Source organism: Galeopterus variegatus, unplaced genomic scaffold (assembly GCF_000696425.1).
Source record: "Galeopterus variegatus unplaced genomic scaffold, G_variegatus-3.0.2 Scaffold290, whole genome shotgun sequence".
Classification (NCBI taxonomy): Eukaryota; Metazoa; Chordata; class Mammalia; order Dermoptera; family Cynocephalidae; genus Galeopterus; species Galeopterus variegatus.
The window spans coordinates 195,880-217,873 of record NW_007726401.1 but is presented as its reverse complement, the minus strand read 5'-3'; the positions used below and the strand labels follow the sequence as shown (position 1 = coordinate 217,873).

At 45.4% G+C, this 21,994-nt stretch overlaps 1 protein-coding gene and 1 non-coding gene across 2 annotated transcripts in view; both read right to left on the bottom strand.

The window, feature by feature from the left end:
• Positions 1-1,616: 1,616 nt before the first annotated feature.
• Positions 1,617-21,994, bottom strand: part of FLVCR2 (feline leukemia virus subgroup C cellular receptor family, member 2) — a 59,657-nt gene continuing 39,279 nt past the window's right edge. The window contains exons 4-10 of the mRNA XM_008567067.1: positions 14,988-15,055; positions 11,479-11,582; positions 7,863-7,973; positions 6,633-6,738; positions 6,399-6,510; positions 5,776-5,831; positions 1,617-2,320 (exon numbers count right to left, since the gene is read on the bottom strand). Of these exons, the coding sequence (XP_008565289.1) occupies positions 2,252-2,320; positions 5,776-5,831; positions 6,399-6,510; positions 6,633-6,738; positions 7,863-7,973; positions 11,479-11,582; positions 14,988-15,055 (626 nt within the window). The 3' untranslated portion in view covers positions 1,617-2,251. The remainder of the gene's footprint in view (positions 2,321-5,775; positions 5,832-6,398; positions 6,511-6,632; positions 6,739-7,862; positions 7,974-11,478; positions 11,583-14,987; positions 15,056-21,994) is intronic.
• Positions 9,458-9,531, bottom strand: TRNAT-GGU. The gene has a single exon. It is a non-coding gene; the product is annotated as a tRNA-Thr (tRNA).

The window sequence follows — 21,994 nt, the reverse complement described above, 5'->3', positions numbered from 1 at the left end:
GGACTAAGCTGGGAACTCTGGCCAGAGCAAGCTGTGTGTGGCCGGGGTAATCACAGAACAAATGCTTCCGCCATCCTTTGAGGCAAAGCTGGAGACAACAGTGGACTCTCTCATCAACAGTCACATTCCAGCATGGACACAGTATGGAAAGGGGTTAGGGTCACATGCTGGATGTTGAGTAGCAGTCCCCCATGTAGGGAGACAGGAAACTTTACAGCCTCATCTTGCAAAAATAACCCACCAGGATGGGAACATATCATAGTTGCTGCTCCTCTAGCCTCTACCCCCACCCCTCCAGCCCTTCCCCACACCTCGGACACAGTCCTCAGAAATGTGTGACAATCCTGTGGGGTCTACCAAGAGCCATCTCTGCACCACCAAATGATAAAGCAGGCCACTTTGAGAATATTTTATTGCCTTAAAACATCTGCTGTTACAAATAGAAAATATAAATTATGTTTTTGAAATAAAGCAATGGGTTCAGTAAACATTTTGTTAATATTTTTTGAGGGTTAAAGAGTAAACTTTTCTCCTTATCAAAAAGTAAGGCCCAACTTCTCTTCATCTCCCTCCACCACAAGTGTGAACTTCTTTTATTACATACACAGTGTGTACTATCCATTGTTCAAACCTGTATACACAAACATGAACACACACCCAGACACAACAACACATCTGGCTCCCCTCAGAGGCAGTGGCCCAAGCACTCCAGCACTGCAGCCAGCACAGGCTGCTCTGATATGCCAAGGCCAGGGCAGTGGCCAAAGCAGGAGAGCACAGTGGTCATAATCACAGCTGCTCAATGCACCAGGGAAATTACCAAAATTTCTCTTATTTTCAGGAGACACTACCAAAGCCCATGAGAAGAACCAGACAGGCAGGAAAGGCGGCCAGCTGGAGTTGGTTTAAAGGGAATCCCTTTAAGTTTAGAATATGATAAAGACGGGCCAGCCCGGCGGCGCACTGCTACAGTGCGCCGCTTGGGAGTGTGGCGGCGCTCCCGCCGAGGGTTCGGATCCCACATACAGACCGGTTCCCGCTCACTGGCTGAGCGAGGGGCGGGTGCAGCACCGAGGGTTGCGATCCCGTTGCCGGTCCCGGTCCCGGTACGGGCGTGACACTGAGGGTTGCGGCCCGTTGCCGGACACGAAAAAAGACAAAAAGGAAAAAAAAAAGAATATGATAAAGATTATTGCTAGAAGGAGGTGGAGAGAGGGGTTGGGTATGCAAATACTGTCCCACCAGAGATGGGATATGCTTAATCCAAGCAGACTCAATTCCCACTTCAAGGGGTACCTTTCTTTCTACCCCTTTCCTCTCATCCCTCAGAAGCAGCTTTGGATTCATCGGAGTGGAAAAAATCAAGATTAGTTTTCAGTAAAGGTTAGAATAAGTTGGCTGGGATTGCCTTCCCTCAGGATAAAACTAGCAGTATCCAGATAAAGGCATCAGAGGTGACTAGGACACACAGAACTACCTGGGCAAGGACTTCTTTTGTAGAGAAGAACCTTCCCATTCTCCATTCAAGCTACTTGAGTTCCCAAATATGGGCCTCCACAAATAAACTCAGCAGGTAGCCCCCAGCACTGGTTTCTCCTTCCCGGTCACAACAAAGATTTTGTCAAGTTTACTGATGTTTGGTTTGATCAGCTCTTAGAAAAGAGGGTTTGGAGACAGACCCCAACAGTAGGCCAGGAGAATTTAGGCCCAAGAGTCCTGATGGAGCTGTTCTGATGGTGCTTCCTCTCCCATAGAACTAGAGCCATCACTCTGATGACCCAGAATGACTCTCAGGCAGAGCAGCGGGCCACTCATTAGAACTGGGCTTCACATGAGGGTCTTAAAATACTAGAAAAAGTTAATGTTCTGAATAAGCTTTCTTCCCGTGATAATTTTGCAAGCATTGTCCATGAGGGATGGAGGTGAAGAGGGAAAGCAAGGGACCAAGTTAGGACTGACTCCAGTATTCTCCACCAGCCTCTCCCAACACCAGCTCCCATGACCTAAAAGGGGGAGGGTGCAGGAATCAAATCTGTGTTTGGTGAGAGGTACAGTTTTCCCCATCTAAGTCATCCGAGCTCTTGAGTGGATTCCGGGAGGCATAGTCACAGCCATCCAAGCCACAAGTCTTATAGCCGGTTCTCTCCAAAAGCTTCTCCAGCAAAGACCTTTGTGCTGGCAGTGAGAACTGTGCTGAACAAAGTGGTGGGGGTGTTCTCTGTGTTCCCTGAGTCGCCACCACCTTTCTCCCTCAGAAGTGATCCTTCGATGCAGTGGTGAGTGCTTTGCTGGTATTACTCTCTTCTTCCTCCTGGAGTTTCTACAAGGCAAAACAAGCAGGCAGCCCTGTGGGTAAAAGGCCAGGACTCCACCCTGGCTGCAGCAACTGCCTAGCAGTGACTCTAATCAGTGGGGAATACAAGAGCCAGAGACCATCAACACCATCAAGAGCAAACAAAGGGAACAAGAAAAGAAGCAACAAAGGAAAAAAAAGACCAGTTTTCTATGATGCCATGGCCACCACAAACCATCCCACTCTGAATGCCACTGTTCCAGGCCCACTCTCAGGATTGAAACAGAAGCAAGGCCCACTTTCCCTCCCTATTCTGATATCCAGAAACCCACCTCAGCTAACCATCAAATAGCTGTCCAAGGAGCCAGATCTGCAACTCCCTCAGAATTTCCAGCTAACCTCACTTGGAGGCAGCCCCCAGGATGAGAAATATTATAATGTACATGGAATGGGTGCCACAAAGAGAATTTTTTTAAGGCAACATGCATAACTGCATATAAACTCAATGGCTAAAAATACATATATATACTTCATGCATAGAAAAAAAGACTCTGAGGCAGTTTAGCCTTGACTTTCTAAGGGAGGGATGGCACAGGATTGGTTTACAGGGAAGAGACTGCTGGGTTGCTCTTGTTAGGTGGGTTTGTAATTAAATATGGCATGGAAATTATCCTGTGGGGCCCCTAGGTACATACCGCCAACTTAGGCATTTCTCTACTGTTTGAAGAAGTGTTTTGCCTGTTATTTCCAGGGTTCTTTTAATTAGCAAGAAGGACTTGGGCACAGGCTCAACACTGCCTAGCCAACACCACTTAAGGCTGAAAGAGCATATGCAGGGCAAAGCTAGAGTCCAGTGTCAATTGGACAAATGGCACTTTCTTCCCCACAGAATGTCTCAGGGCCAGTCCACGGCAATGGCAACCACTGCAGAAATCCAGTCTTCCATTCTCAATCTTGCTAACCTGCTGGCACCAGGTCGGCCTTTGTCTTTCTCCTTTCTCTGACACACACACACACACACACACACGCGCGCGCCTCCTCCAAAGTCATCACTTGAAATCACAATCAGAAACACAGCTTAGTAGGGAAGGAAGTACAGCTGCTGTCTATGTGCTGGAAGAAAAACGGAAACCCAAACCAACAAGATTTTCATCATCAAGGTCAGTCTTCACCCCTGTCCCAGAAGTTCTCTCTTTTTACCTAAACTATATATCTCACTTATTAGAAAGAGCAGATCTGGCCAGATCTCCTGCATGCCCTTTCTTTACCTGGCTCTGACAATGAATTTGTCTGCAGTTCTCTGAATTACACTGAGCGTCATGAGGTGTGTAATGACAGGGTTCCAGAGGAGAGCTGCTCTGTGCCAGCCAGCAGCTGGTATCAGCCCCAGCATGACTGACCTCAGATAATGCCAAGCTGCTAGTGAGGTCCAGAGAAGCATAGTGAGTTATCAAGGGAGAAGATACTTGAGCACCATTACTGGAACTTAAGGTTTCTATTCCTACTCATTGCTATTTCCTATACCCCATACTCAAGGAGACCAAGCCAACAACTACAGCCTTGATTAACAACTGGTCTATGTGCCCAAGGATCTGGCTGCAAGAATCATGAAATATTGGAACAACTGGAATATTAAACGAGGTGGAAATATATATGTATGTAGACATGAGGTTGTAGAAGAATGAGATAGTGTGGAATATATACATATTCACCAAAGTGTACCCAATTATTGTCTCCTTGTACATAGCACAGGTGAAAGCCCATGTCCACGGTAGCCATGTCACTGTCCTCAGGCAAGTCTAGAGAAGTTCATTCCTGCTTTAAGGACTTCTCTATCTATGCAGTGAAATTCGTGTTCTAGGTTCCCTCTTCCACACACTACCTGAAGCTGCCTGCCAACTCTAGCACATGATACCAGGAGACAAACAATAAAGAACTAAAGATTATCATCTATCTGCCAATACATATCCTTAAAACACTAAAAAAAATCTCTAGCAGATAACCATTTTTGCCTTATAAAATTGGCGAAGATTTTTCAAAATGATAAATACTCAGTTTTGGCACTCTTATACACTGCTATAGCAAAATAAACTGGTGGTATTGATGGTATCTTTCTCGAGGACAGTTTAGCAACACATATCAAAGTCTTAAAAATGTACATGACAAATGATTCATTTCTCAAGGAAATACTGTACTTAAGAACATACACAAAGACTCAGCTTTCAACATGTCAACCACAATATTGTTTATAAATTGAAACATCCTTAATATCCATAGACAGGAAAATTGTTAAATCATGGCTTATTCATATATTGAAACACAATGCAGTCATTAAAAGCATATTGTAAAAGACTAATAGCCTGATAAAGTGTTTGCAATAAGCAAAAAAAAAAACAGATACAATAGGACTCTATTTTTGTTTTTAAAAAGATATATATATTTGAGGGTACTTCAGAAAGTTCATGGTGGGCTGGCCGGTTAACTCAGTTGGTTAGAGGGCAGTGTTATAACACCACGGTCAAGAATTCAGATCCCCGCACCTGCCAGAAACAAAATTAAAAAGTTCATGGAAAGATTTATATTATCTTTTAATTCTATTTTTCCACAAACTTTTTGAAGTACCCTCCTATACACAGACACACGCACACACATATGTAGACATAGACATGCAAAAAATAACAGCATCTAATCTCTAGATGATGGAATTGCAGGATGATACTTTAATTTTGTATTTTAGTTTTTCTACAAAGAACATGTATTACCTCTATAATAAGTTTTGGTTTTGCTTTTGTTTTTTTTTTTAAGAAAAATCCTACTTTTACTACTTTTCAGATTTGAAATTCCTTTCATCCTCACTCAGATTCGATACCTAACATTTTGGTTAAACTGGTTCCCAGCTGATCAGATGAGAAACATTTTTCTGTTCTAGATTATACTTCTGGTCCTTTCCTCTTCTACGACCATTAGCTCCTATGTCCTGACTTGTGCTTTTAGATCCCTACAGGCAATCTATTGTTCTCCATTCCCATGGCCTTGCCTAAGGGGCTGTCATATGCCAGGAGAGCCACTGCCTTATGGCTACCACTGCCATGACAGAGTGGTTGAGCCAGGCTCCCACCTCTCCTCCCCAGCCACTGACCCCAGGCTGAAGACAGTAGAGCCAGAGTCTTGGCTCAAGATCCAAGGGGTGGGCACTGCTCAGCAGGCTGTGACAACACTGACATGCTCTGGGGACCAGAGCAAGGGAGCCAAGAGAAGGGTAGGAAGCTGGAGAAGAACCTGAGAAAGAGTAGTAAAAAGCAATGCTGAAACACCCACTGAGGAAACCCTTGGGATGCCATGTTTGTGAGAGGTGAGCTGGTCTCACAGCCAGCACCAGTCTAGTCCCTCTAGGAGTTCTCCCCGCCCCCACCTATGTTGCCACATCTTCATCAAAAGCCCTGGACCCAGATCTCAGCCACACCAAGCTCCCATGTACTCACATTCTCAGGAGTTTCTTTGTTTGCTTTCTGCCTCCGGAGATCTGCCCTAATGAATGCTGAGGTTGAAAGATCAGGAAGGAAGAATGACAAAGACACAGAGTCATCAAGCAGATCAGTGGTCAGGTTCATGCAGGAGAGGAAGCCCTCATTTTTCTAACAGTTGCAGGTATCCCATACCTACTTCAGATAGTCAAGGGAGCTGAGGCACCATCAGCCAACTTGATAAAGCCCAGGGGTCACTGCTATCCCTGACCACAGAAGACACTTACATATCACTTATATTTGACAGGGACTTGGCGCACATTGCTCTAATCACAACAGCTCTCATTTTACAGATTAGAAAACTCAGGCTCCCAGAGGTTGGTTCACTTGCCCCAGGTCAATGGTTATGGAAGTCAATGTCAGTCTGGGATTCAAACATGGGTCTTCTGGCTCCGAAGCCCATGTTCATTCTACCAAAACATGTTACTCCCTCCTAAACATTTCCTAACAAGCCCTCCCATTTATCTTCCTGTAGTATACTCCCTATCTGTTCAATCACGTCAAGACACTGGGGTCCCAATTGCCAACAGCCTTGCCCATGGACAGCCTGTGCCTCATCTTGCCCTCAGGCCCCAACTCACCAGTGAGAGCTGCTCCAAGGGTGAGGAAGACACACAGGAAGATGTTCCCAGGCATGGTTCCATAGTTTTCAATAATCTGGCCCTGGGAGATGGTGAAGATGATCCCAAATACCTGGAAAGGCATAAAGAAGACTGGAAACAAGGGCCCAATCAACTAACCCACGGGGAGAACTGAGGTGCCATCATGCAGTGCCTGCCTAGTCAGGCAGGGAACAATGAAAATAAGAGCTCTACCTGTGCAGACACGTTGAGGAGGCCAGATGACATGCCTTCAGATTCTGGGTATGTGAGTTCCACAGCAAACTCGAATCCCAGCGGGAGATAGCCAGTCATAAAGAAGCTGAGGTCCAGATCAGAGAAACAAGTGATGAAGAACTTCCAGAACATGGACGGGGAGCCCACCTCCTCTCTTAGAACTCCCTTTCCTGTTTTTTTTCTTCCCATCAAGATGTGCCAGGCCCTTGGACAATCTGAGCATCCCTACGTTGTCATACCAAGGAAAGGGAGACCCCTGCAGGCCAGGAAGAAGTTCCTACATAGACCTCATACTCAGTGGGCCTCTGGGGTCCCTTGCTGATTCTCCATCCAGCCATCAATGACAGGCAGGGTCAGCAATTACAGAAGGGGCCAGGATGCCTGGTGTGTTCAACCCTCAGGTGGAGACTCTGTGTCAGGGGCACAAAGGCGCTGTGCTGGGAGTGGGAAGTTCTTGGATACATAGCAGCCCTTCCATGGCTCTTTGGGACCAGCAGGGAAGAGCTCAGAGTCCACCTTATCTCCCTCCAGAGGGAAGGACTGAGAGCTAGAGGTCTCTCGCTCTCTCGCTCTCTCACACACATACACACATTCTCACATTGATATGTATACACTCACATAACAAAATAACAGAGGTGGAGCTGAGTGGAGACCCCTGTGAAAGGGTTATCATTTCCTATGTTTTTTAATGCAACAGGTCTAGAAAATTCCAATTCTAATTTTTCACATCTGCACAACACTTCTTGCTGCTTTCACATCTATTATCTTTCGCAATCCTTCCAACAACTCTATGAGGCAGGCCACTATTACCTTCATTTACAGATGAGGAAACAGAGGCTCAGGGCAGTTAAGTGACATGCCTATGGTCTAACAGATAGTCAGCAGAAGAACTGAGACCAGGACCCAGAGTTTCTGATTCCAAGCCCTATGTACTTTCTATGACTCCATGTTGTTCCAAGCAAAGCTAAACAAGGCTCTAAATATTTCCTATCCCCAGATGGCTTGAAGGGCATACTCCATGCTACACTCCATCCCAATAGCATGGACAACCCCCGCTGCCTTTTGAAGTGCTACAAGAATTACTTCCACGTCTCCTGAGTCAGTGAGAAGGCAGCAAAGGGATCATCAACATTGCATCCTAGGATACTGGCAGCTCTAGGAGCCATGAGATGGTCTCTTCCAATTAAACAGATCAGAGGTGAAACTTACCCCATTGTGCCAGCAGTGATGAACACTACCCACAGGTGTCCCAGGTTCAAAGTCAATGTGTACACCACCATGCCCACCAGAGTCATGATATACACCGCCAGGGTTGTCTCCCTATAAGTAGAGGCAAAGAAGTTGAGTCATACGCTTCTGACTTTAACAGGATCCATCATTCACTCATTCATTCATTCCACAAGTATCTATTGGGTCCCTGCTGTATGTCATAGTCTCTGCTGTGTGCTGGGACACCTGCTGTCATAGAACTTTCTGTCCATGAAGGTGATGGACACTGAACCAATGATCACACAATTATTTAATGACATCATGATTAATGCTACAAAGAATAAGACTAGGAAAGTATGAAGCCATCTTGCTGTGTGTATATTCTCTTCCTGTAGGACCATCTCAACAATATGAAGCTGCCCCTTGACTTGTCATGTCCTATCCAAAGGCAAGAAGGGCACAGTCCTTTCCTTCCCCCATACCTCACCAGAAAAAAAAAGAGCACAAACAACAGGACTAACAGCATGGTTGGGTAGCAGTGACATTTATGGACTACCCCAGAAGCCACCCAATTCTGCTTGTTTGCATTGTATCAAGACCCCATGACAATGCTGGGGAGTGATCTAACTTTTAGATGCTTCTCTGTAATTGCACAGGCCCGGCACAGCTTCTGTTGTTGTATCTGAACTACTTTGCTCCAGACAGTGGGAACTAAGAGACGACATTCTCTAGCCCTGAACTAAGTGCTTAACTCCAAAGCCAAAGTGAGAAACCTCCACTGAGTCTCTGTTAACATTTCTTTGTCAGTCCCCTCAGAAGTACGATCTACAAGTCCTAGTTTCTATTTGAGGCTCACCCCTGTTGTGCCCCCTACACACTTCTTTTCTTTCCCATGTCACCCACCCAGGACACTGCCGTGGCGCTGACTCCTGCAATTAGACCTGCATTCTTCTCTTGTGCTACCTACTGCAGGGCACGGGCTCTGCACATCCTTCTGCCCTCCTGCCAGGCATACCAGACACAGATGATGAAAGCTTAAAGCCTTCAAACAACTCCCCAAAAGCCAGAAACACTGTGGGGGTGCCAGCAGGCACATTAGGGTTATATCAAACTAATACCCTAATTACTTGGTGTCAAATGTTGTTAAGACTTTACATGCATTTATTATTTCAACTCAACACTTATGAAACTCCTGCGAGAAATGTATGACTATCCCTGATTTTACCAATGTGGAAAACTGAGGCTCAGGCCAGTTAAGTTACTTATTCCCAGTCACCAATTGAGTAAGTGCAGAGTTGAGATTTGAACCCAGAGCTAAGTTTGAAACCTGTGCTCTTTCTACTACTGCACATAGGAACAATATACACTATGTGGCTGCATTTTTGGAAAGGCTCAAGGCCAGAGCCTCCAAAGGACGCTGCTTCCACCTGGTGCTTCAAAGCAGCTGCTGAGGGTAGAGGAGCTTCCTCCTCCTTTCTAGACCATTTCCTCCCACCCTGCAGAAAACAGCTTCACAGATAACTAGTTTTTCTCAGTGATCCCATAAGCTTACCAGATACTGAACTTTTCATTTTATTTTGGGTTTTTTTTGAGGCTGGCTAGTACAGGGATTGAACCCTGGACCTTGGTGTTACCAGCACCACACTCTAACCAACTGAGCTAACTGGCCAGCCTCAGATACTGAGCTTTTTTTGCCATATTTGTTTTACCATGGCTTCATCTTAAACCATTGACCAGTTCAGAAAAACTATTTGTAGTCCCAGCCTGACATAAACAGATCTCACCACCCAATTTCCAGCCTCCAAACCAAACTGTACAAATCTAGGAGCCATAGAGAGAAGAGAACTGGCACCAAAATGAGGGGACCACAGAGCTTTCTCTTCCCACTGAGATCCTTTCTCTGCCTGGGTAGTGGTACAAGGAGAATGTCTCATGCTGGCTTTAGACATCAAGTGACTTTAGGAACTGGTGACATCTCGGTTCTGAAGAAGGTTGAGGAAGTGTCCTACCCAGTCCTTTCATTATATTTTCTAATTCATCTGATTCATCTGGCTGCCCACGTCCCAGCCCAGCAGACATTCCAATCCCTCCCTTCTCCTGCCGCAGGGCAAGCCCTGGAAAAAGGGATACAGCTGTTCACTGGTTTGGGGGTGGCCAGTCCTCACTGCTCTCGTGTCTGGCCTAAGCAAGCAACTAACAGATGGTGGAGACAAGACGGCAGCCAAGCTCTACCAGCAGCAACCACGCCAAGACAGACTCCCCATCATGGTATGCCAGGCAGCCACATCCCTGCGGATGGTCTCAATGGACTTTAGACTAAGGCAGCCAGAGTGAGACCTGGCCTGAACAGAGCCTCACAGAAGCGTGTTTGTGTAGCAGACAACAGGTCTGCCACTGTCTGTCGCCTCCAGACACTGGGAACTTTGGAGGCCTTGACAAAGCAGCCTGGAATGCCGCCCTTCCCCAGCACAGAACAACCCTGGCAGCTTCCCCACCAGCCAGTGTTAACTGAGCACCCAATGTGTGGGGAGTACTGGATAGTCATAACAAGAAGGGGAGGATGTTGGGCCTCTGTTCTCCAGAGCATTTTCTCTAAGGCTGGCTACTGAATTGAGGCACTCAGGTTGCTTCTTACAAATGCAGATTCCTCTACTGAATTAGCATCCCATTCAGTAGAATTGGAGGTGGGGACAGGGCCCAGAATTCCATACAAATGCAGATTCCTCTACTGAATTAGCATCCCATTCAGTAGAATTGGAGGTGGGGACAGGACCCAGAATTCCATATATTTTTTTTTTTTTTGTCTTTTTTTGTGTCCGGCAACGGATCGCAACCCTCAGTGTCGCGCCCGTACCGGACCGGACCGGCAACGGTATCGCAACCCTCGGTGTTGCCCCGCACCTCGCTCAGCCAGTGAGTGGGAACCGGTCTGTATGTGGGATCCGAAACCTCGGCGGGAGTGCCTCCACGCTCCCAAGCGGCGCACTGTAGCAGTGCGCCACCGGGCCGGCCAGAATTCCATATTTTAATAAGCATCCTAGATTAGTCCAGCATATACTAAAGCCTTTTAACACAGCTCCGGGCTCTTAGAAATGCATTGGTTTTCAGGTTCAAAGCACATCATGATATTTGCCAACAAGGTATAGACAACTGCAAGATCACATACACTGCAAGGCAGAGTAAGCACAGACCACTTTGGTTAACCCCATGGGGTCCACAAGGAGCCATGGGAACAGGGTAGTAAAATCGCCTCATCTCCACTCTTTGGGGTTTCCACATACTTTGCAACTACTGAGATTTTCTTCTCAATCATTTTCATTTCTGTCTCATCTGCTCTTCCACAAAGCTACTTGAGAATGGGAATGGGGAAAAGGACTGTGCTAGGCCTTCATGTCCACTATTTCTAATCTTCCTAAGATCCCCACAGGGCTCCCTTATTTTATAGTGTCCTTCATTTTATAAATGAGGAAATTGAGGCCCAGAGAAGATAAATTGGAACTGCCTGCTTGACCACTCAGACACCCAGCTGCCACACCCAAAGCTTTGGAGCCACATGGCTAATGAATATGTCACCTCAAAAAATGGGTCTCTAATTCTTAGAGGAAGTGTCACTTACTTGTAGGTTTTGGACCTATCGAGCCAGATGCCTGAGATCATAGCACCGAGCATTCCTGCAATGACGATGGTCAGGCCGATTCTTCCAGCATTCACTTCTTCCCCCTGTGGAAATCACAGCCCCAAAGATAACCCAGCAATGGGACAGAGAGCAGTCACCCTGGTGTGAAGGGGCAAAGGCAAGTAACTCAGGCTCATTAGAGCCAATATTCAGAAAGTATCAGGACAGATGGCCTATAAGAAGATGGCCTGGGAGGGAATCCTAGAATAGTTGCTCTTTCCAACAATAAAACCTTGGATGAGTGTGCATGACACGATGCTGGAGTGACAAGGATGAACCAAATTCTGTCCTTATAACCACTTTTAGGCAGATTTTTTAAAAATGCTGGAGTGACAAGGATGAACCAAATTCTGTCCTTATAACCACTTTTAGGCAGATTTTTTTTTAAAAAAATGTAATCATAGGGCCGGCCCATAGCTCACTTGGGAGAGTGTGGTGCTGATAACACCAAGGCCACGGGTTTGGATTCTTATGTAGGGATGGCCGGTTGCTCACTTGGAAGAGCGTGGTGCTGACAACACCAAGTCAAGGGTTAAGATACCCTTACTGGTCATCTTTTAAAAAAATTTAAAAAATAAAAAAATAAAATGTAATCATTATGGCAACTCTTCTATCTTATTTAACATTATTCCCATTTCCCAGATGGGGAAATTGAAATATGAATGTCCAAATATTCCATTCTTAGGTTTTTTGAGTTATCAATACCAGAAGGAATGGAAAGATAATAGTCATATAATTTTGAATGATTACTAGGAGCCAGGCACGATGCCTAAGATTTTACATCATTATCTCATTTAATTCTCACAGTTCACCAGTAAGGTTAGGAATCAGTCTTCTTCATTTTACAGACAAAGAAACTAAAGCACAATGAGATTAACCTATTAGCCCAGGTCACAAGGCACATATTAAGTACAAAGCTAAGATTTGAACTAAGACCTGTCAAACTCCAAAACTGGAACACTTAGCCACAGTGGCCTACCACCTCTGTGCATATGAGATACTAGCCCTTTCAAGAGGGGGTTGGACCTAGGTTTTTCTGACCACAGGACACTCAGGTTCCCATTCTCAGCATCCAGCCTCTACTGGTTCTAGAAATATTTTAGAAACTGCCAGTCAAGATGGCAGAATAGACAGTCCCCAGCATCACTCTCTCCCACAAATCAACCAATTTACAACTATAAGAAAGCAACGACATCCAAGGTGGGGCTGCTAGAGCTCGGGGGAAGAGGAGGAGAGACCTATGGAGTGCATGAAGGTGGGAGAAGCCACGATGAGAGAAAGAAAGAACCACTCTGACCATTTTGAATCCAGCCATTTCCAGGCTGAAGCTGCTGAGCCCATGGAGCAGGAGCTGGCAAAAGCAGGATCTGTGCCCTTCAGATGAAGTTGCTTGGAGGCAGCAAGGGAAAAGAGGGCCTTGGTGGCCCCCAGGCCAGCAAGACCACTAACAGAGTTCCCGTGGACCCACATAGGAGCGAGGAGCCACAACAAATGACGAAAAGGAGCCACTCAGAGGCCAGCGAGTCATCGCAAGGGACTGGCACATGGCCCAACCCATGGGAAGTGTTTGCAGCATGGGAGGTGGGGGAGACAGGCCCACTGGGAGAAGAGTGGGGCATAGCAAGGGCACCTGATTTGCACCCCAATCAGCATAGGACCACTCAGAGGAGACTGGTCAGGAATATAGAATTGCATGGGGTGCAGTTTGATGAAAAGACACTGGCCCAAACCAGAGTGTCTACACAACCCAGGTCCACAAGATTTCACTAGACCTGGAAATAACTATACAGTCAACCATTAAAACCTGAGCAGCACAAAAATCCTTCCCAGGGAATTAGCAGCAAAGCAGCAATTTAGCTAAACCACAGAACTCAAGTACTGGTCCCCACAGGAAGTTCCCCCATTTTAGAAGTAAGCAAAGGACTAAAAATTAGTTCCAGCACAGAGTTTAAGTGGGGGGAACAGCAAGTAATCCAATAGAGAACTGAAAGAAAAAACAAAGTACCCACAACCAGAGACAAAGTTTGGTATTAACTAGTAAAGGTCTCATTTCACCAAAGAACACCTATAATACCTAGAAGGCCTGGAAGACACCTGGGCTACCAAGCCAGAAGGGTGGGAGGGCAAGGGGCCTCAGCAATGCCCCTTGACATCCACAACCAGTCCTGAGGTGGGGGATGAAGGCCTTGGCCACACACCCCCAACACACGCAACCACCCTAGTGATGACCACTGAACCACTGCAGGACGCACCCCAGGCCCTCCCGAGCTAGAGTGGTGGGGGGCCAAGGGCTTTGGCCACACCCCCCAACACCCCTAAGTGACCCAGTGGCGACCACCAAGCCACTGCAGTAAGCACCTCAGGCTCTCCCGAGCCAGGGCGGTGGGGGACTGAGGGCCTCGGACACGCTTCCCAACACGCACAGCCAGCCCAGCTATGACTACCAAGCCACTGCAGGAAGCTCCACGGACTCTCCCAAGCCAGGGCAGGGGATGCCAAGGGCCTCGGCCATGCCCTCCGACATGTGCAACCAGCCCAGCAATGACCACCAAGCCACAGCAAGAAGGGCCCCAGGTTCTGGAGCTGGGGTAGTGGGGGACGAGGGCATTTGCCACATCCCCCTGACATCTGCACCCACCCCAGCAATGACCAAGCCACTGCTGTAAGCCCCCTGGTCTCCCCTGTGGGAATGAGGGGGCTGCTACAGGCCTCAATCCCGCCCCTCCTCCTTCCTCCTTCTTCCATCACATTATCTTCCCCTTTCCCCTCTCCCCTCCTCTCAACTGCTCCACAACATAATCCTAAAATGTAAAAAATAATATTAATAAAATAAAAAAGCAATTTAAAAAAAAAGAAACATCTTAAAAATGCTTTCAGTTGAGCAAATAAGAGTTCAGAATTAAACCTTGCCCATATTTTACAAACTAAATATTTATATTTACCAACTGCATTGCCAGGCACCATGCTTATGTACTTTGCACATACAGGAGTACTTCAAAAAGTTTATGGAAAGATTTGTGTTATTTTAAAATTCTATTTTAATTTTATCTTTCCACGATTTGTGTTATTTTAAAACTCTATTTTAATTTTATCTTTCCACAAACTTCTTGAAGTACCCTCATATATAATAAATATGCTATGAATCTATATATATATATATATATATATACACACATGCACATATGGTATTATTTACTCTCCAATCCTAAAAATAATCTTGCAAGAAGTATTATGTTTTTTTATAGAAAAGAGAATGAGAACTCAAGAGACACTAACTAGCTTCTTACACAGTCACCATTACACAGTTTAGTACTGGGGTGGAGAACCAGGGCCATCTCCCTCCAAATCCCATAAGCATACCATCATGCCATGCTGCCTAGAACTGGGGCCAAGACAGACTTAGAAACCGTATTATCTCCAGGCCCAGCATACCCAGGAAACTCCCTTACCGGGTAGTGCAAGATCACCATGCGATTCAGCAGAGTAGACAAGGCATAAAAAACACCAGCATTCAGACCTGAAGGAGGGAGGGAAAAACACAACGTTAGGGTCAGCCTTCTCCTGGGGCCATTGCTAACTTCTCTCCTACAGCAGCTGGGGAGGTTAGAAATCCTCATCCCCACTGCCTCTCCGAGTGGTGTCCTCAGAGAAGAAAAATCCAGGGAGGTATGAGGCTGCTCTGCAGTTTTCCTCAAATAAATAGTTCATAACAAACAAAAGTAACCATTTTAACCTTTTCTTAGCCACACACTATTGTCCTCTGATCCTTATCATCTGCCTTGGAAAAATAGGCTCTGTAAAGTATTACTCCCAGGTCAGAATCATCTACATGCCTCTCTTAAGCTTTGGCTAGACCTATGGGGTCAGTAGGACTATTGGACGCCCTCCACCTTCTCCTGATAACCCTGTCCCCTTTCTAGACTGCTTCAGACATCTGATCCCCTGACACCACTCCCTCCACAGGTAGTTTCTCTCCTCTTTCTCCATTTCTTCTCCAACTTTCTTCTCTGATTCAACATCACACAAAATCTATTATGTAGAACTAAAAGAAACTTTAAAGAACATTTAGTTGACTCTCCTATTTCATCTATTCATTCATCAAACAAATAATGCACCTAGAATATACTGTAAGAACTTATATCCTTAGAGAATGAGATCATTTTTCCAAAGCCATACAGAGAATTAGTAGCTATAATGAGACTGAAGAAAGGGCCTCTTGGCCTCCCTTCAATAATGGTTGTGGTGGTGATGATGATGATGATGATGATGATGACAAAGATAATGTTGATAGCAGCACATACTTATGCACTAAACACACTTCTAAGCACCTTATAATCTTTATAACAAAACTCTAGAAGGTAAGGTAGGTGATATTATCATCTCCATTTATAGATGAGAAAAGTTCACACGGAGTTAAAAAAAAAAAAACAAATACAGTTACTCCATAATTCTCACCCACAGTCTTTTTAGCTTTAACTAAACATTGAGGCTCACAAGACTACCAGCAGCACACTTGATATTAGCTTCACATAGAAAAGTATAAGACTGGACACATAGCTTGCAGGTAGGGAAGTTCCTCTTCAATGGAATGAGTCCATAGAACCCCAGTCCATGGAGCCATCCAGAGCTACTCTCTTTGGCCCCCAAGGTGATGGCTTAGGTACAAGGAAAGGTGAGTATGGCGACCACCCTGGTTTGACACTTCACAGTAACCACTATTGCTTATAACAACTCCATAGGCATAGCTTCTAGGGTCCCCATGAAGGACAGGGCAGTGAAAAGAGTCATTGTACACAGGGAAACACAAAAAATGGCCTCCTACCAGATATAAATAGATGTTCCTGTCCATTTTTTTTCCTCACAGGAGGTCATTTTTATCATAAGCAATATTCCCTAAATGTAGTTCACATACTCCCTTTATCAGGTTCCCAGAAGAACGAGATACAAAGTTAGGTAAAGGTCAAATTCTCATGCGAAATTGGAAAGAATTTGCTTTACCTTTCTGATTGGAATAGAAGAGCATAAAAATAATAAAACTAAATAAAAATTAAATAAATAAATAAATTTCTTTTACCAGTCCCACAATCACAATCACACAGGTATAAAGTGGTGTGGCAAGATTTGAACCCAGACCCTGTGGTTCCAAGAGTCCTTGATCTTAATCACTCCACTTTACATCTCTACAGAGCTGATTCTCAAAAGAAAGATTTCCCCAACTCAGTTCACTGAACAATTTCACGACCTCTCCCAGCAGGTCACCCCAGGTATGCAACAAGGTTGGGTTCAGTGCAGCCTAAGTGGCACAGGACCACAAGTGGGCAAAAAAAAAAAAAAAAACCCAGACACGTCACCAAACTTCACTACAACTGCCAGCTGATGGTCATGATGACTCTGAGGTTCTCAGTAACAACATCTTACTCAGCAATCATACCCACTAACCTTCATACCACACACCCAGCCCCTTAAAAATGTCTTTCCTGAGTCACGAGGGCCCATAAGGAGACACATTACTGAAAACAGGAATGAGGTGGAGTTGGGAGGAGAGAAGGAAGAAAACAGCCTCCTCCCCTCCTCCAGTTCCTCTCTCAGCCTCTTGTCCTACCCCGACACTGTAAGGGCTAAGAATGTTCCAGTTCAGGCTCAGCTTCAGGTGGAACAGCTACTCTCAGCGTGGGGTCCCTGTTGGGATGAACAAGGAGGGCAGAAGCCACAGAAAACAGGCCCATAAGGAGACACATTACTGAAAACAGGAATGAGGTGGAGTTGGGAGGAGAGAAGGAAGAAAACAGCCTCCTCCCCTCCTCCAGTTCCTCTCTCAGCCTCTTGTCCTACCCCGACACTGTAAGGGCTAAGAATGTTCCAGGTCAGGCTCAGCTTCAGGTGGAACAGCACTCTCAGCGTGGGGTCCCTGTTGGGATGAACAAGGAGGGCAGAAGCCACAGAAAACAGAGGAAAATTATCCCTTTTGTGACCCTGAAAAAGGCCAAGGAACAAAGTCCTGAGCAGGCTGACCCACACCACTGGAGCTGAGCAGTTTTTCTGGGGTTCGATGGTTTAGTGAAACAAAGTGCGGTCTGTGGTCTATCAGCACCACCTGGGAGCTTGTTAGAAATGCACATTCCTGACTCCACCTCAGACCTACTGCAGCAGAGACTTGAGGAGTGGGGCCCCTGTAGACTATTTGAACAAGCCCTCCAGGTGATTCTGATAGGGTTCAAGTGTTGGGAGTACGAATTGTGTGATATTTTTACTGGTTTGTGTTTGTTTTATAGCAGAAATATATTTAGTTAGCTAGAGAACATGGAGGAACTTTGGTCAAGGGACTTACATCACTGATGACATAAAGGACCTGGCAGGCAAAGCAGGACACCACTCACGTGATGAGATAACGACACACCCTGCCAGTTTCCACGCTTTTGAGATATCACCATCTGGTCCTGGAGAGAGCATCTGCGGGACCATGACTAGGAGACAATCAGCCCAGCCAAACCTCAAACAAAGTATAAAGAAACAGAGGCAAAAGCCCCAAGTTGCTGCATCTGTCAGCTGTGGCAGGTTGCGCCAGCTGCTCGGACCCTTGGTCCAGTTGTTGTGAGGCACCCTCTCACAAGAAATGCACTTACACACCACTCGTGCAGAAAAGGGCAGTTTATTCACTCCAGCTGGCCAGCATCCATCTCCCAAGGTGCAACCAAGGAAGAGCGGCATCAGGCTTTGGTCTTGTGGGGTTTTTAAGACAGAAATTACATCCCGTTGGCACACAAGTTTGTCCAGGTGCACAAAGCAAGCTAGGGAGCTAGGTCACAGAGGCTGAGAATGAGCCATTTGGGCAGTCAAGCATACAAGTTTTCATTGTGTATGGTTCCTGTTCCCATGTAATAATTCACTGTGTATGGCTCCTGTTTCTATGCAATTGTTTTTTGTTTCTATGAAAAGGTCAATGGTTTCTCATGCAGAAGTCGGGGTAGTCTGCAGGTCAGACGAGGCTATATGAGAGTTACTTAGGTTAAGCAAGCAATTCTACAGAAGCAGATAGCGTACGTTATGAGGCTGTAGGGACCTCTATTTCACAGTGGATGGAAACAGATTGAAAATGACACTTCTTGGTATGGGTTACTCTCACACACACAGAGGCGGAAGCCAGACTTGTTGAAACCCACAGGACCTTTAGCTTATGAGGGTAAGGGACCTCGAGCACTGCCTCTGCTGCACTGAGAAGCAACCCAGGTATATGCTGCTCTCAGCCACGTTCTCAAGGATCATCAATTACACCCCATCGGATGTATCCAGTTCCTGGTGGACGTGAATCAGGAAAGGACCTCGCGCCAGAGACATAAGATCCCTGACCTGTTCCTAACAAGATAAAAAACAGGAGGTGTGTGCAGTGTGCCCTTAAGGGATCATCTAGTTTAAGTTAGAATAGGCTAAGACATAGAGTAATTTAAGGTGAAAGTGTGTTATGTGTGATATATGTGATCAATAAACTGTGTAATTTGAGCATCAATAATCTTGTCTTGAGTGGTCCTTGTCTACCAATAAGGGTCTGTGCACAACATCAAGTTAGGAGCACTGGCTCAGCTATACTAATGTGGCTTACCAATAACCATTCCCGGCTCCCTGCCAGACAGGAGACTGAATGAGGGATAAGGGGGAAGAGCTGAAGGGGAGCAGGAGTTCAACCTGGGAGGCTGCCTATCTTTCTCACTGTCTCTTGAGTCCCACCCTAGATGAATTAGGAGCTTATATTTGTTTTCTGAATCAATCTTTAGAGTCCTTCCCCATATTGTCAAAGGTTATCAGACATGGTTAAATAGCATAAATCTACTCCACTGTCCAAACCAAGGAGCTGGGCATCCCACATAAAAAGAGAGGAATGACATGTGTGCTCTGTCCTGTGTGTGAGTACCTCTTACAGGAATACAGGTGACTGCCTTATGTTCACGTCTGATTTTCCCCAGCAAAGTGAACCTGCTGGGTCAGTGCAGAGAAAACATGATCTCCCCAGGAAGGCCTGGTTATTCCTGGTATCTATCAGTCATTCAGAAGAAGTACCAATTGATGTGGAGGCAGGAAAGCAGAAAGGACTCGGTCATCACTCTGAGTCTCTTTCTCTCCTTTGTCAAGACTGTGCAGAGAAAACATGATCTCCCCAGGAAGGCCTGGTTATTCCTGGTATCTATCAGTCATTCGGAAGAAGTACCAATTGATGTGGAGGCAGGAAAGCAGAAAGGACTCGGTCATCACTCTGAGTCTCTTTCTCTCCTTTGTCAAGACCAGTTTCTTCAAAGTATGGCTCAGAGAACAATAGCATTAGAATTCCTTTGAGTTTAAAAATGCAGATTTTGGAGCCCCACCATAGACTTGCTGAATCAGAATCTCTGGAAATGGCATTTCTTAAAATCACTGGGGTTTGGGAATAAATGGCCTTGGGAATATGGAAGGTCAAAGACCTGACCTAGTCTCCCAGGTGGTGGGATTAACAGGGAGGCAGCTGGGATGGGAAGGGACTTCAAGACCATGAGAATGACCCATAACACACCTACTTTAGAGATTCTCAACTGTGCTGCAAATCAGAATCTCCTGGAATACTTGAAAAAGCAAATTCCCAGGCTCCAACCCAGACTTTCTGAATTTGAATTTCCAGAAGAGAGGCATGGAAATCTATGGACACCTTCAACCAAGCACCCCAGGGAATTCTATCCTTAGGGAAGCTTGGATGGGAAACACTGATCCCAGATCATATCTCTGGGTTCTGGCTTACTCTGTATTGTTTCCCTTTTGTCTTTCCTGAGTATGTAGTAAAATCTTGTTCTAAAGAGACAGCTTGACCTCAGCAAGGCTCCTAGGAATCATGAGAAGGATTTTATATCAACTCTTAAGCCAGAATCTCATAGGTGGCACAAAGCCCCCTCCCTAGGCCCATGTAGGTGAGACCATGGTAAAGTGCTTGAGAGCCCAAGGGAAGGGGAACCTCAGGACACACTGGAATTGAGTCTCTGAATTCAGACGCCAGACACACTGGAAGATTATTCAGAAGCACAGTTGGAGGCAAGGCTGGGGATAACATGGAAAAAGTGTTCCCTTTGAGGATATTCTGTAGAAGAGGAGGCTTTTCAACAGTTCTTTTCAACATGACATCTGTTATGTAATTGATGAAAAGACTTTAGAGGAGGCCATATGAAGCAAGACCCAGAGACACAAACAGAAGGTTTTTTTCTTCACTCCACCCCACCCCAGAGGCTAGTACACCAATGGAATCTCTGGTTCCAGCCCTGAGTCTTCCTGCATTGGCAAACTTGGAGAAGGGAGGTATTTCACCGAGGAGGTGGCAGTTTCTTATTGCTGTGACGTTTTAGCAATGTCAAGCATCAACCCAACCTGTGCATCTCCTCCCCTCTAAACTGGATTGCCAGATTTAGGGGAAAAAATAAAAGCAAACAGCATGCCCAGTTAAATTTGAATTTCAAATAAATGAATAACATTTTAGTATACATATGCCCCAAATATTGCATGGGACATGTTTATACTGAAAAGTACAAGGGCACTTCAAAAAGTTCATGGAAAGATGTAAACTATTTTTTAATTCTCTTTTTCCATGAACTTTTTGAAGCACCCTCATATTTGTTGTTTATCTGAAATTCAAATTTAACTGAATGGCCTTCATTTTATCTCTCAACCTTAACTCTAAGGATGTGGACAAAAGCCTCTGGAAAAGCCAGCAACACTGGACCCTAGATTTCCTCCAAAGCCTTCAATTGTTATCACCACACCTCAGTTCTGGGCAGCTGACTCAGCAGCTTGGAGAACCACTTGGAAAGACACTACAAATACAATTCTACCAGCTGTTGGGAGAGTTACTCCCCACTAGATGAAATTCAGTTCAGACCAAAGACAGAAGGTGGGAAATCAGCAAGTTTACCAGTGCAATAGCAATTTGAATGCATGTCATGTCTTTATTCTCAATTGCTTTTGAAGTTTTCACTTCCATTCAGAGTTACTCCAATGAGAAGCAAATGTTATTACTATTTTCTGCTGGGAGTGGGAGTATTAGAAAGATGAAGGATGGGCACAGAATGGATGAAGGTGGTATGCTCAGTAATTGGCAGAGCTGACCCCAAAATTTAGACCTCCCATTCCTCACAAGCCAATTCTTAATTCATGGGTCCAGGATTCAGGGCACTTACCCCAAGATATGTCCACCCACATCTGGCATGTGTGTCCATAAAATGCTATCAGCTGCTTGATTCCAAGCTACATGATCTTAAGTGCATATAATTCAGAGCAAAATATGAATACCATATGTACAATGTAAAAAGTATGAACCATTTCATTCTTGAAAGCCCAAGCCGGAACTGTATGGGGGGTGGGAGGCTTGAGGGATTTCAAAGCATCTAGTTGAATTTATAGAGGGTTTTGTTGTTGTTGTTGTTTAGTTTTTGTTTGTTTTAATTTGGAG